The sequence below is a fragment of the Maniola jurtina genome, chromosome 16, assembly GCF_905333055.1.
Source record: "Maniola jurtina chromosome 16, ilManJurt1.1, whole genome shotgun sequence".
Taxonomy (NCBI): Eukaryota; Metazoa; Arthropoda; class Insecta; order Lepidoptera; family Nymphalidae; genus Maniola; species Maniola jurtina.
This window is the reverse complement of record NC_060044.1, coordinates 8,801,599-8,817,562: the sequence shown is the minus strand read 5'-3', so window position 1 is coordinate 8,817,562 and position 15,964 is coordinate 8,801,599. Positions and strand designations below refer to the sequence as shown.

Genomic DNA, 15,964 nt, shown 5'->3' with positions numbered 1-15,964 from the left:
TATTGATTGGTGTGTAATAATTTATTGATCAGACTGTCATAATTTTACTGGGTTACATAATATAAAAAAAAATAGGATGAATACAAAACTATTCAATCATTGCAACACACAATATTTACCCCTGTGCTAAAATCCAAGCTTTTCGATGTTACAGTTTGTTCATAACTTTTGTTTATTAACCGACTTCAAAAAAAGGAGGAGGTTTTCAATTCGTCGGAATCTTTTTTTTAAGACTAAATCACTCAACAATTAGTTTTACAAATCTTAGGTACTTTTACTATTATGGTAAGTTCATACTTAGAACATACGCCGAGTCGGCCAGTCTTTTAAATTGGTTGGTAGGTGGTAAGCTAGCGCATACGTATAGAAAGGCACTATGGCTGACATAATATATAGAGCAAACTTTACAAACAAACAAACAATAGATCTAGGAGTTGGAGTTGGGTCCACGACGACGGCCGACTCTGCTGAGACACAAGATATAGTTAAAACGGGAAAGCGTTATATCGCTGATATAAATCTGTCTCGTTTTAACTGATACTTAAGTCTGAGCAAAGTCAAAATGCGCTCTATAGATCTCAACTTAAGTGACCATGTATAGACCAATACCAAGGCACTAATTGACCTTGCTTAGACTTAAGACACGATTAAAAAGAGACAGGTTGACGTCTCATATAAATCTGTCTCATAGTCTGAGCAAAGTCGAAGAAGGTACTTTATTGATCACAGGCTAATAATAAAATTAGTGCCTTTTTTTGCCTTACGACGTTTGTCCTGAGTGTGAACGTTATCATTATATTAATCGATCAGGGTTTAACAATGTGAGACGTTCCAAAGATAGAACGACACTAAAAGAAACTATAAATTAATCCATAGTTCATCCAACATAAATTTATTCCACTCTATTCGCAACAAGCATGGTGACCTACCGCCTATACCTAGGTATATTGTTTATTCCTAAAGCTGATTTCAAACTACGGAAATATAATATAATATATATTATATATAATATTATTAATATATTATATTACATCTAAGTGTGAACAGTGACATTTAAAAGTATATAGCGATATTTATATATTATATTAATATTATATTCCGTAGTTTGAATGCAACTTAACGCATCAATTACATAAATCTGATCGGAGACATTCTACATATTAATATTTTTTTCTTGTTCACTTAAAAAAAAAACTAAGTATAAATATGTCGTTATACATATAATTTCAATTCACTTTCTTACTTAGTACACGCTTAGTTACATTTGTAGCTAAGAGATACTTGTTTTAATTTTCATAAATTATAATTTAATAAAATATATAATTGTATTGCTTTGATAATAACTAAGTAAGTATAGAAAATTATACTAATAAATAATATGATGAGTGATGACATTAAAATACAATGCCATAAACATCTAACTTAATATAGGTGCTTATATCTACTTAATTATAATTATTACACATTTATAATATAAACTGGGACACTTTTTTATCATATCACATTAAAACTATATAAACTAAAATGTTTTTGTGTGTGAATAAAAAAAGCAACCATGGAATATCATACAACTTATAAGAAACACTTTTTACAGAGAACAAAAAATAAAAATGGTAAGTACAAATCCCTATATTTAAATGAAAGCCTAAACGCGCATAATATCGAATACTTAATACTTAAAGAAAAAAAAAAACAATAAATATGATAGCCTTTCCATAGAGTTGCAGATATCTAAAAACGTAAAAAAATCTCATCAGCTTTAGTTAGACAGTAAAAAATAACGGAGTATCGATAACATACGCGCATAGACAAATTAGACCGATAGATTTGAGCGTTTCGAGTCATTATAAATAGTTGCTATTTTAGTTATTATGCAAAAATTAAAGCTACACAACTATAACCTACTAAAAAGGAGAAAAAAAGTAAATATTAAGTTAACCGCATTTTGAGTGCGTTTTCGTACGAATCGATTCGTGCGATCAAGTCCGAACACGCACTAACACTTAGTCGAGATTTTTCATGCATGTTTTAACGTTTTCGCACTCGTAAACGAGTAAAATTCGTACGAAAACGCATCCAAAGTGCGGCCAGCCTTATAGTGAGTACATGGATATTTTTTATAAAGTATCTTTGCTATGGGAAAAGTAGAGTATCTTCTCAGATTCTGAGTCAAGAGAAGTTTCAAGATTTAACACTAGCTAGAGAGAATTAAAATATTAGGCCTTTTAGAATTAGACAAGTTTATTAACGAGCACCCTAAACAATACCTTAGTACTACCAAGGTTTTCAACTATGAAGTTTTCAAGTTTTCAAGTCTTTCAACATTTATCCAGTTCAATATAAGAGCTGTCAGCTTGGGCTCTGAGAAGTTAGGGCTGACACATTATGAAAGATGTTTTGTTACGTTTCTAGGCTGAGATCTATAGTGTATACTTTGACTGAATTCAAACTTAAGACAGAGTTAAAACGAGATACATTTGTTTTATAATTACCGACAAGACCGCCTTTTTGTACATACATTTTAAGTTTTCTTTTTTACTACCAGTCATTAATTGTTGTCATCAATAATATAATGAATTATACATACATACATACATACATATATACATAACTACCTACACTTGAAGGGAATTCCAAAAAAAAATTATTCTGTGACACATTATACAAAAATCTTTCTCGTTTTAACCCTCTTAGGTTTTTTATGTGTTGCGTCCTTTTTCCTCCAACATGGCGGCCGGAGACTATTGAAGGTACTTTATATCTTAGGTTGAGATCTATAGACTTCGATATCACTTTGACTTTGCTCAAAAAGACATAATTGAAACGAGACAGCGTTATTATCGCTGGCATACAACTGTTTTGTTATTGAAACGAGACAGCGTTATTATCGCTGGCATACAACTGTTTTGTTATTAAAACGAGACAGCGTTATATCGCTGGCATAAATCCGTTCTGTTTTAACTTTTTAACTGATATCTGTTTGAGCAAAGTCAAAGTACATTCTATAGATCTAAGCCTTAAAGCCAGTTCTTCACTCGCGTGCGAATCTGTGAACGCCGCAAAAGAACAGTGTGGATGGTAGTTTTACGCTGCGCACTAGTGAAAGAGATGTTTTATTTTGGTTGCAATCAAACCATATAAAGCCCAGAAGAGAGAAAAATTATCTAAGATCTTAATGCGGTCAACATCTGTTTTCACTTGTTTGTTTTAAGCAGAAACGAGTCAAAACATACAAGTGAATTGAATGACTTAAAGCTTTTTAAATAAGTATTCTTAATTATTGCTTATTTTGATGCGAAATTTATAAACTAAAATAATTTTAAGCTTACCAGTTACAATAATCATACAAAAGACACACACAGATAAATAACGCACACAAGTTTCGCTAAGTTTTCAGAGTATTTTTTAAAATTGTTTGATGATCATTTTGAATATTAAATACACTTTTATGCAGAGGATTTTGTAAAATTATTTTTTTCTTCCCCATTATTGTACTAGAACTTTAGGATGGTTGTGCACAAACCCTATACGGATTCGGTGAAAGTACGGTAGTTTTCTATTATTCTTATTTCTGACCGTATTTTCGAGAATTATGTTTGGAGCAGTACACAATCACTCTTTGAAAAGAATAAAACAATATTTTTGGTATAGATTATGAAGGAATTAAAAAAAATCAACGGTGTCAAAACTTCTAAAAGTAAATAATCAAGGCTAAAATTAGTCCTTTCCAGCTTTCTTTTTAATCTATTCTTTTGTATTTTCCACTGTTCTCTATCGAGAAATCTTTGAATTGTGTAATGTGTACACAGAGATGCTAAATAATCCAAATGACGTCACAGATAAAAAATGTATATCGTGTCCATATTTCTATAAATATTCAAATTATTGTATTAAACAGATATGTATTGATTCCTTTTCTGATATACAAAGAAAAAATGTAAAATTATATTATTTATACAGAACCAACTGTTATGTACAAATTATACAAAAAAAACTAGCTTTACTATAAATGGTCCAAAAATAATATTTACTTAATTATTTACAAATAAAATTGCACATAAATTATTAAGACAATGTTAATTGAGTGTGTATTAATTTGAAATGAGTGTTAATATTAGTAGTTCCTATAAATAAAAGTGTACACTTTGCCATTCCATAATAATTAATTATTATTTATTATAATCGGAAAGTATCACACATTTGACGCCAGTCAAATCTTGAAGGCCTATAATAAAGAAAAAGTATGATAAAAATCTATATTATCCCAAGTAAATTAATAAACTGAATTTAAATCTTTTGTTTATTAATAAAAAGTTTAATGATAATAAGTTTATTAGTTTAGTCATAAATTTAGGACAAATCACTCAAATAGTGTCATGAATTCAATGTAGGCCGATGCAATGGTCGCGATACTTTCGACTGTATACACTTTTGGTACGTAAACTTTGACATTGTGGATAATTCTGTTGTACAATCTCTAAAACGAAATTAAATTAACATTTATCAATTATCTCCTTCTCCGCAGCGAGCATTATGAAAGAAATAGCAACACATTTAGAGCTGTCATTTGAGTTTACCTATTTTAGAGATTGTTCACAACAGACTAAGCCATTTGTTAAAAATAATACTGAATCAAATGGAATATAGCCAAATAGGAACAATAAATAATCTCTAGAAAAAAAATAGCATTATCGATTAGGGCTAATAATAAAAATAATTCTTAGCCTCAGTATTAATAATAATTTGGAAAATAATACAGTGCTCTACTCATGAGGTTTATTATTTATAATTATTATACTAATTTTAGTGAATTTTCAACCAGCCACCTTAAGTTTAATTCAATGCTGCTTTTTGGATATTAAATACATAAATAGAGACACATCTCTTTAATATTATTTAATAACATCTCTCTATTCAAATGCTTATAGGCACGATTATAGAGCTGCTAAGTCCACTATTAATTTCATTATTATATTTTGCGAATGGAGTTATCCAAAGCTCCCAAGCTGTGCCTATTAGAAAATTTGAATAGGTTAATAATATAATTCTTAAAAATGAATTTTAACCTACTTACATGCTTGTTTCGTAATAATATTTTTATTTAAAAATAGCTACTTGTTCCTTATCTTAAGTCACGTTCATTATAAATATTTTAATATAAAATTGTCCATACATTTGTATGTCGATTAAAATTCGAGTATTATATTACTTAATAATTAAATAATTATAATAAATTCACAATGAGATTACATTCTCAACCAATACGATACAAACAATTATTTAAATTAATACATTCCAAAATTTAATATTTTAGAACATCTTACGTTTGTCACGCAAAAGTATCAAGATTAAAGTGTCTTAGTATAGGAGTGTTGGTGTTGCGTTTAGAATTTTAGGTATACAATAATCCCTGCAAAAGTGAGACAAGATTACGTAAGGTGTTAGAGTGAGATACAATAATAAATCCCAACTTTTTCATCTTGGATTCAGTCTATGTGACTACTTCATACTATTAAGGCCTAGACAGACGCTAGATCCGATTTTTAATACAAGGAACAACATGAAAAGGTAAGTTACTTTGCAGATTTTTCGTAGTATGAATGCCTTCTTATAATTCCAGTCCAGTCTATGTGTTTAAAGTGAAAATTTTATGTGAAAAATGTAATTTTTCATTGCGATAGACAAAAATCCAACACTAACCAGTTCATTCCATTTCAAAACAGACTAGAATAGATATAGAACGCTTAGACACGGCTTTGCTCACATTGGAATGCAATACAAGCGATCAACGCTCGATCTAAAAAGCGCCGTAAGGTGTATTATTCCGTACTCCAGTACGGATGTCAGCAGCATCGGCCGCGATGTAAAAATCCGTCAACATCACGTCGTCGTCGACGTCATTAGAATATCTATAATGTGTGCGTCGCATTTGAAGTAACACGTGTTTTTCTGTATTGAAAAGTTGCGTGCAGCGTGAGTCTAAGGTTAAAATCTATAGAGCGCACTTTGACTCTGCTTAGACTTAAGTTTCAGTTAAAACGAGACAGATTTATGCCAGCCGTATAACGCTGTCTCGTTTTAAGTCTGAGCAAAGTCAAAGTGCGCCCGATAGATCTCAGCCTACAAGTAGATTTAGAGGTAGCGACCACAACAGCGACGGTATGCCGTAGATTCGTATACGTAGGCGTCTCAAATGCTTTCCATAATATATTTCTACATAAAACACTGTGCGTCGCCTCCTAATTGCCGCATGTCATGGTCGCATACTTCAAAGTCTATAGTGCGCGCAAAATAAGTAGACTAATCTGAACAATGACTGCGCATTGTACTACAACAGTAGCTCGATTCCGTAAAACTTTCATCAACCAATACAATCGCAATTGTTGTTATTGGAAAAATTTATGCTATTGCAACAATTAATTGTAACCAATAGTGAGCGAGCGCAGCGTCAATCAATCAGAGGTGATTGCGATCGTGACATTGTAACTCATTCTACCACAATCGAGCTACAGATGTCAGAAGGCCTATGACCTGGGAAAACCACTTGATGTAACTTCAGATTGGACTTGTTATGCGCGCACTATCCCTTTAGAGATCCTTTCTTTATCCCGTTGATCACAGATCACCGATAATAAACAGTGTCATACATTTTATTGTCAAATCAGACTTCAATATGGTTGTCTGGAATGGGTGGGTGTTTGAGTTTCTTGGGGTTGATTATGGAAGGCTTCTGTGTGCGTGTATGCCAAACGTACACCTTTGTGCAATTGTCTGCTAGCGGCTCCATCTCTTCTTTTGTTGTGAAGTATTTCAATATCTCACTTTCCTGAAAAAAGAAACATAAATGGTATTTTATCATTGACTTACTATACCAGAATCAGATGACTAAGAAGAAGAGAACGATAGGGCATGTTTTACCCAACTGCATCAGAAGAAGGGCAGAGGGTAATGTTTATAGGCGATTTTATACACACACACATACATGTGTGTATGTGTAAAAAATCACCTGCAGCTTAAAGTGATAGATTGTTTTAACAAACGAGGTTAGATGCGCCTTGGCTGTGAGCTGTGACACTGTTCCTCGAACACGTACGAAACGATTTGCTTCCTCTTTCCTAATTCAAACTGCTAGGATATGGAACACCCTTCCGGCATCAGTTTTCCCTTCCACCTTCAAGTCAAGAGTGAATAGGCAACTTCTAGGCAAGCGCGCTCCATCTTAGGCTGCATCATCACTTGCTAGCAGGTCTGATTGCAGCCAAGCGCTAGTCTATATAATTTAAAAAAAAAACGAGATAGAGTTATATTGCTGGCATAAATCTGTCTCGTTTTATCTAAAACTTGAGTCTGAGCAAAGTCAAAGTACACTCTATCTCAGAGTGATGTAAAAATAAATAATATGGTAGAATTTTTTGCAGTAATCTGTAGCCTCAATGGGTTAAAAATGAGGTCAATAAATGAGGTGTGGTTAAAGACTTGGTTGTAGGAGTGCCGAAGTGAAAATTTATCTACTACCTATAGAAGGGAAATTTTGAAAAAAAAGACGCAAAAATAGGTGGTGGACCTCCAATCTTTTCTATCTTTTTAAAAAGTTCAGATACTGTTTCAAATTCAGTAGGTACCTATATAATGCCATAGTTAATATTATACATAATATGATAATAGCATAATGTTTATTGACGTTTAAATAACATTAACCTAGTTACGGCATAATTATGTTTTGATATAGGCCACTGTTTCGGTATTTTCATACTATTGTTATTGTAAAATGATATAACAAGATACTCCTTACCTACAAATTAATTCATTCATAAACAAATGACAAATTGATGTGATGTTATGTTTACAAATCGTGCGATTAACAACAAGAACGCCGGAAGCCACCGATATCGGCAGTAACTTATAACATAAAGGCTGATGCACATTAGTTGAATGTAAACGTTGGCCTGCTTATGTGGTCGACATCCAATCTACTCGTACGAAATGTTTTTAATATGTGATGGCTAAAAAACCGGCCAAGTGCGAGTCAGACCAATGGTTCCGTGCTCGGGTCTTTTTTCCGAAATTTTGCACGATAAATAAAAAACTAATTTGTATAAAAATAAATAAAAATCTGTTTTAGAATGTACAGGTAAAGCCCTTTCATATGATAGCCCACTTGGTGTAGTTATCTTACTTTAAAAATCTAAACACATTTTAATTTTCTTTTAATGATGATTCACAAATTCATGGTTTTCAGATTTATTCCTTTACTTGTGCTATAAGACCTACCTACCTGCCAAATATTATGATTCTAGGTCAACGCGAAGTAGGTACCCTATAGGTTTTCTTGACAGACACAACGGACGGACGGACAGACAGACAGACAGACAGATAGACAGACAACAAAGTGATCCTATAAGGGTTCTGTTTTTCCTTTTGAAGTACGGAACCCTAAGAATGCACGTAATTTCGAGAAGTTAGAGGTCCCTGAATCGAACTCCGAACCCCCCTACATAAACTTAGTTGTCAAGCTGTTTCTGTTTAATATATCGTTAGTACCTACTTTAATACTACTGAAATAATGTAAACTGGCCGTATTGTAAGTGAAAGCGTGATAAAAAATTATCGCGTTTGACCTTAAACGTCAGTAGTACGGTGCCTTTGTTATCGTTAAAAATATATAATTATACTCATAAATCATAATATAATTAGACTATTAGAGAACATTTTATTTTAATAGTCTCTGTAGGATTTGTATTTTTTCTGTAATGAGTAATGACATATTTTAATCGACTTCCAAAATGGAGGTGATTCTCAATTCGGCCCGTTTTTTTTTTTTGTACTGTATCGCTTACGACTTCCATTGTGAGTTATACAGACTTTTACACAGAACCTTATAGTGAGACTTCAATTACTTAAACATGATTACCGTCAAACGCAAATCTATCTCGTAATAAAAAAAAAACGTACAAACCTGAAATCCTGATTGAACTTTTCTGGAAAACTTCGCCTCCGGATGGATTAAGAACAGCGTGGCGTTGATGGCAAAACCAGCCATGTCTATGGGGAAAGGTCTGAATGGCTTCCAAACCGCATTGAAGCCAGAGATCTTCCCATCGGTCACTATGGGCATCTCTATTCGCATTCCGCCCACTATGCCGACCGGCCAAACCCCTACTTTGTGTATTTTTCGCATCTGTAATGGAAACAATTTTTTTTTTATATACAATCCATACTACCATACTAATGTGAATAATTATAAATGTGCAAGTGTGCCTGAATGTCTCTTAACTTTTCACGACCCATCCAAAAGTCATTTAACCGATTTTGATGAACTAGCTCAGTACAATTTAGCTTGATCAAAAATCTTTTTGTTGCAAAAACTCATATAGTTCCAACAGGATTTTTAATAAGCCTAAATCCTGATAGACAAAGTCGCGGAAATTATCTATGTGATACAGAGAGAGAATGTAAGCTTTCTGGAGACGGAAATAAAACACAGCATTTTAAAAATCGAAATCCACGCGGACCAATGATCATCTAGTTGATAAAGTTAGGTTAGGTTAGTTAGGTGGGTATCTATTTACTGGCAGATCACAATGAAGAATGAGGCGGAGCATTGAGCCATTACTAGAGTAAGCAGTGCTGTTATGTTTCTACGACCTGCACGCCATGGCAAATAACGCCACAATTTTCCTTTGAATTTATGTTAGCAATTTTCTTGTGCATCCACACAGCTACAGAAAGATAATTCTATTGTTTGCCAATACTTAGTCGAACAATACAACTGTGACCTATTAAATTCATTTTTATTCAATTTCCTTTATGGAGTTTCGAAAATATGAATATATTATACAACTATTAGGTATAATTATTATCTAACAAAGGTCATTTCCTTTCTGACTTCAATGTAATTAATAAGTAGCTAACTAACACAATATAGTCATAGCTACTACGATTCATTCAACCATGCCTTGTCTAGCACTAGCTCAGTCCAAAATAGAATAGAAATATGAGTTACAAAAGATGATATTACAAAAGTTCAACACATTAGCAGTAGCTTTCATAAATGATTTTTTTTTTGTAGATTTACATGCAGTTCGTAAAATGACACGCATTAATAAAATTATTATTACAGTTGGGTTGGATAGTCAAATTGATCTGAAGTTTATAAAAAAAAAACTAAACAAACAAGCTAGGTAACTACCTTTATTATTACTGTGAAGTCATACATATAAATTACTTAAGTACCTACTTATAATTAAAGCTAACCAGTTTAAAAAACATATTTTCGTTATGTATAAAACCAACTGACCTCATCAAAGACCTTGAGCGAGTAGGTGTTGTCGTCATCCATGAAATACACAACCCCTCGCTTGTCGTCTACACTGTCTAGATGCCCTCTAAGCCAATTTAAAGCTATGTTCCTTTGTTCAACTCCGCTCGCCTATAAAGAGATTTAAAATGGACTTAACAGGGCTCTCTCCGTCACTTACTCCATACAATCGTAGTTCCAATTTCACTTGAATATTAAGCAACCAAAGTCCATGCAATTTTGCAGACATATTCTAGAAACTAATATCTGTGCCAGTGGTGTTTTAGATTTTTCTAAAAATATGTAGTTTTAAAATTACAGGGGCTCAAAGATTTTTATGTGACTTTTTAAGACTGTGTAACTTTGAAACCGAATATTTTAACGGAAATCTGGAAAACCACAGGCATAGATATAAGTTCCCGGAACGTTTCTACAAAATTCCATTGAGTATGATTGTTTAGTATTCCAATGAGAAACGAACTACGTTTGTATGGAGCGAGTGATGGAGAGACCCCTCTTAAGATCATAGCTCATTACAACCACCCGGCACCCGACCTGCACCGTTTAACCTCGTGCGACCTCGGTGACCTTTAGATTTATTTTTAGGGTTCCGTAATCCGTACCTCAAAAGGAAAACGGAACCATCCATCGGTCGCCATTCCAACACCTTGGGACCCCAAAATCTATCGGTTTTTGGAACTAGGTATGTGCATTGCCCATTGCCACTTCTGCTTTGCCACCCTCTGGACTAGTTTTTCTAGTATAAGCAAAAAATCACTACTAATTAGTTAATAAGATTATAGTTTTAGATTTTTAAGATAATACTGAGTAAATCATTATTTTTTTAGTACAAACACTTTTATCAAATATTATGTTGTTATCTAGAAGTTAGAATATTTATTAAGTTAGAATAAATTATAGTGCATTAGTAATTAATAATTAATAATTTGCACAAGGCATTATTTTAGCCCAAAATATAAAAGAAAACTTAATTAATAATTTAAAAAAAATATATTTAGTTTTCATAGTATTTATAAGTAAAGAACATTAAGGAAAGAAAGTTATTTTATTCAAGAAAACATGAAAATATTAAGATACTAACTTCGTAAGTGATAGAATAGTTTAGCTGTTTATTTTTATAAAAGAATGGTTACTAAATCAACACAATAAATCCAAAATAATATATCAAAAAATATCCAACATACACAATACCATCTGGTGATATAGGATGATTTAAAAATACATAATATATTGATATCCAATTCCTGAAATATTTTATTTGAATTAAATAAATAGGTAAAAATCTATATATTCTAGCTATAAATTAATAAAAAAGACTGAATGCTCTTTATAAAATAACATATACGTGTAGAGCGTTCAGTCATTTTATTACATGACTAATCTTTTCTCCCCATCTAATTGGGAAGCTTGAGGTCTAAAGATAGGAATAATAATAATAATTTGTGCAAAAGTAGTCCAATTTGAACATGAGGCGTATACTTGCCCAGTTGACTAAGACAAAGACAGATTTCAGACAGGGTTATATATTTAATCCTTAGTCTATGATATGCATTATGCTCAAACTTCAGGTTGGACTACTTATTTGTTTTGTGCAAACTTTTCTACAATAGTGCAACAAGGTGGGGTTTGAAACATCAACTGTTTAGTTTCCAATCTGCCCCAGATTATTGCCCTAATCAGGCTAATCAGGCTAATCAGGCTAATCAGGCCTAATCAGGCTTCTAGCAACTACAAATTGCATAAAACCTTAAGAATATCATGTGTGATATATACATCATTATCAACAGTCCCTCGACGACTCACTACTGAGCATGGATCTCTTTTCAGACTGAGAAAGGATTCTGTTTCTTAATCTTTGGGGCTATGCAGGTTCTTAAGTACCCTGTGTCACTTCAACCATTTCCGATCTATTAAGGGATTAGGGCATAGTATAAACTGGCCAAGTATAGATTAGCAGGGTTTATACACCTCTGAAAACTTTATGTAGAAGTCTCAGGCATTCAGGTTTCCTCATAATGTTTTCTTTTACTGTTTAACCAAGTGGCATTTAGTTGGAGTTTCATGCCCAGGAATGGATCAAACCTCAAGCCCCCGAATACGATGCCATCTTAATAATAATTAGGATATCCATGTAGAATGTGGGATATCAAATCACTCTAAAAATGTTATTGTGAACAAAATCATAAAATACACTTACCGATGAATGTTTTGACTTTTGTGTTTTCACATTGAGATGTGTGTATTTAAGTGTTGATTCCTTGAGCAAGTTTTCAACCAATTTTGTCTTTGTATCTGAATCTTCAATGACAATCCAATGGAAATTCTTGACCAGCATCAATGTTTGTGACAATCTGTGGCAACAAAATATTATTATGTATCATGTAAGTAACAGTTAACTTAATGTACAACAGTTCAGTGGGAAGACTGAAACTCGTTAGTATAGATAAAAACATGTTTTTATGTATAAGTACTAATATTCTATACTAATATTATACATAGTAAAAATTTGAAAGTTTGTTTGTAGGAAGTAATTTCTGGAACTACTGAATTTGTATTTTGAAAATTCTTGCACCAGTAGAAAAGTAACATTATTTCAGAGTTACATAGGCTATTATTGTATTTTCAAAAAAATTTGAGATCCCTGCAAAAGTTGTAATAAACTTCCCGTGTGGAGCTGGGCGGGTTGCTAGTATATTATACATATACAAAATGTGCAATCTAAGTACCCTGAAAATTGGAAATCCCTGCAAAAGTTGTAATAAACTTCCCGTGTGAAGCTGGGCAGGTTGCTAGTATATTACACATATAGCCCTGCAACTACTTGATTGTATATTGTATTGAGTACTAGCGACCCGCCCCGGCTTCGCACGGGTGGACACTACCACAAAAAATCCTATTTATTTTCCGGGATAAAATATAGCCTATACGGATTCGGAAGAATCCCTCTAAGTATTGGTAAAAGAAATTTTGAAATCGGTCCAGTAGTTTTTGAGCCTATTCAATACAAACATACAAAAATACAAAGGTTTCCTCTTTATAATATTATAATAATAATAATCCTTTATTTGCATAATGTGTGTTACAAGATGTTGGTAATTATTACATAGTTCAAACACATTAGCCGTAGCGGCGTACAAATATTTTGAATGATAATTTATAAATGAAGTGATATACTTAATCATTATTTCATTATTTCATGCAGTTTATATGACATGCATTAATTTATTATTAGATACATTTGGATGCAAATTGATCTAGATTTTAACAAAAAAATAATACAATAATACAATTAGTATAGATATAGATTGGCAACAAATAAATTATGATTATGATTATGATTTCTCAGTCACTCATTAGCATATCTTGTTAAATATTTATTGCAAAATAAATGACTAGTTACTAAATCCAATGTTTGACTATATGTTTAAGTCACCTTAACTTAGTATTATTTGTGCTGAGTTATGATCTTGTTTGATAACACTTTAGCATCTCAGAAAAAAATATTTCCTTCAGATGTACCCAATAATTGATTAATTGGTAGAAACAACTGTTAGAAGACAGATACTTTATTTATATTAATCTTTAGACCTCTAAATTAGATGGCAACTGCCAAATTTGAAGCCAAACAGTACGTATTAACATCAATGCAGCAACCAAGGGCAGAATGATCACGACAAAATGAATCTTACCTTGTGAGATCGGCCTTTTGGGCCAGTCTTGCGTACGTCGGAGTGATACCGTATATAGTTGGTAAGTACGGAGTCACCTCCGCCGTGAACTGACATTGGAAAGCCGGTCTGCTATTGAAGAAAAATAATACTACGAAAATCAACATCCCGATAGCTAAATATTGCTTCTTTATATTCACAAAAGGCATTTTATTGTCACTGGGGTTTGTCGCAGTTTTCACGTCCGTTCACTCCACGTCCGCTGGTACTATCGACATTGACTCACATTCATAGCATTGTACTTTTTACTCTTTAAACTCCATCCTAGAGGTAAGCGAACTGCTTTCGTTATAATAATATAAAAATTGCGATCGAATTAGTAAAAGAAAGAACCGCACTGCTGAGTCGACGCGGCGCGGGGTGAATAAACTTCTATGATAAACTTCAACTTTCAAGTTGCTTGACAGTTGATAGTAACATTGACTTTGACAGATATTCAAATATTGCCATTTTAAGCTCTTGGCCACAGATGAATGATCTTGACTTACCAAGTTTTCAAAATTAATTTTGCTTCTTGCCACCATCACAATTTTTTTGTTTAATTGTTAATGAGTTCATGACATTGATCCATGTTCATGACTGACTTTTTCATTTTTTAATCGGACATTTTAATTATTTGACACTATCTTCATTATATGTTTACTTATTTGTTTTAACTTTAATATCTGATCTAATTTGTTTTATTTTTTTGTTAAAATCTAGATCAATTTGTATCCAAATGTATCTAATAATAAATTAATGCATGTCATATAAACTGCATGAAATAATGAAATAATGATTATATCACTTCATTTATAAATTAACATTCAAAATATTTGTACGCCGCTACGGCTAATGTGTTTGAACTATGTAATAATTACCAACATCTTGTAACACACATTATGCAAATAAAGGATTATTATTAAATATAATTTTGAAATTTTAGTATGATCATCAGTAATTTTTAAATACTTACTTGACCTAGTCGTTCTCTTCTCCAACAGATAGCGCTGGTCACTTTTTGTTACACAGTATATGGCGTTATTTCGCTTACTAGTATCACTATTTCCCATTAGATGGCGCTGTTTCGTATGGTGTAATCATTTTCCACCAGATGGCACTACTTTAAATTATTTAAAAAAAAATCAAAACTTCGATTCATTAATTTTTAGCTTAAATTATTATTAACCGACTAAAAATAAGGAGGTGGTTTATCCATACTAATATTATAAATGCGAAAGTGTGTCTGTCTGTCTGTCTGTCTGCTACGTTTTCACGGCCCAACCGCTGAACCGATTTTAATGAAATTTGGTACAGACTTGGGATATATCCCGGGGAAGGACATAGGCTACTTTTTATCCCGGAAAATCAAAGAGTTCCTAAGGGATTTAAAAAAATCGAAATCCACGCGGGCGAAGCCGCGGGCATCCCCTAGTTCATAATAAATGAAACTAGAAATCTAAGCGTGAAGCTCGCCCGACTTCAACATACATACAAGTGTAGCAACAAAATAGATTTTTTACTTTGTAGTGGTTTTGGAAGTCAGTTTTTTTTAATGAGTTGATTAGCTTATGCTGCTCTACAATGGGTGAGACTGCTAGTACGGGAAACTAACTGCTAGGTTCCTACTAAAATTATTATACAATATTATTGCTATTTAATAACGACAATAATATAAAAAAATATATTATTGTATTAAATGAAAGTGAAAATAAAAATCTGTTGATAATGTAAAGAAAAATGTGACAAAGGCAATGTCTCTATGTAGAACTAAAATAAAATTAATAATAATATTATATTCCAAATCGTAGGTAGCACGTAGAGCTTCGTAGACGAACGAAGCTACGCAGAGCAGTTGTTCGTAGCTTCCTACTATGTCCGATTCCGATGTAGTATCGTAGCAAATAGTAGGTATATGAATACTACTCAAACAGCAAAA

At 32.6% G+C, this 15,964-nt stretch overlaps 1 protein-coding gene and 1 long non-coding RNA gene across 2 annotated transcripts; both read right to left on the bottom strand.

Moving 5' to 3' along the window:
• On the bottom strand, nt 1-15,544 carry LOC123872973. The gene is made up of 3 exons (XR_006797575.1): nt 15,533-15,544; nt 6,542-6,543; nt 1-6,328 (listed from the first exon to the last, which is right to left on the bottom strand). It is a non-coding gene; the product is annotated as an uncharacterized LOC123872973 (long non-coding RNA).
• LOC123872969 (galactosylgalactosylxylosylprotein 3-beta-glucuronosyltransferase I) lies at nt 6,531-14,427 on the bottom strand. The gene is made up of 5 exons (XM_045917595.1): nt 14,008-14,427; nt 12,516-12,669; nt 10,298-10,429; nt 8,957-9,178; nt 6,531-6,826 (listed from the first exon to the last, which is right to left on the bottom strand). The coding sequence occupies exons 1-5, from the start codon at nt 14,193-14,195 to the stop codon at nt 6,662-6,664; spliced, it is 861 nt and encodes a 286-aa protein (XP_045773551.1). The 5' UTR covers nt 14,196-14,427; the 3' UTR covers nt 6,531-6,661.
• Nucleotides 15,545-15,964: the final 420 nt, after the last annotated feature.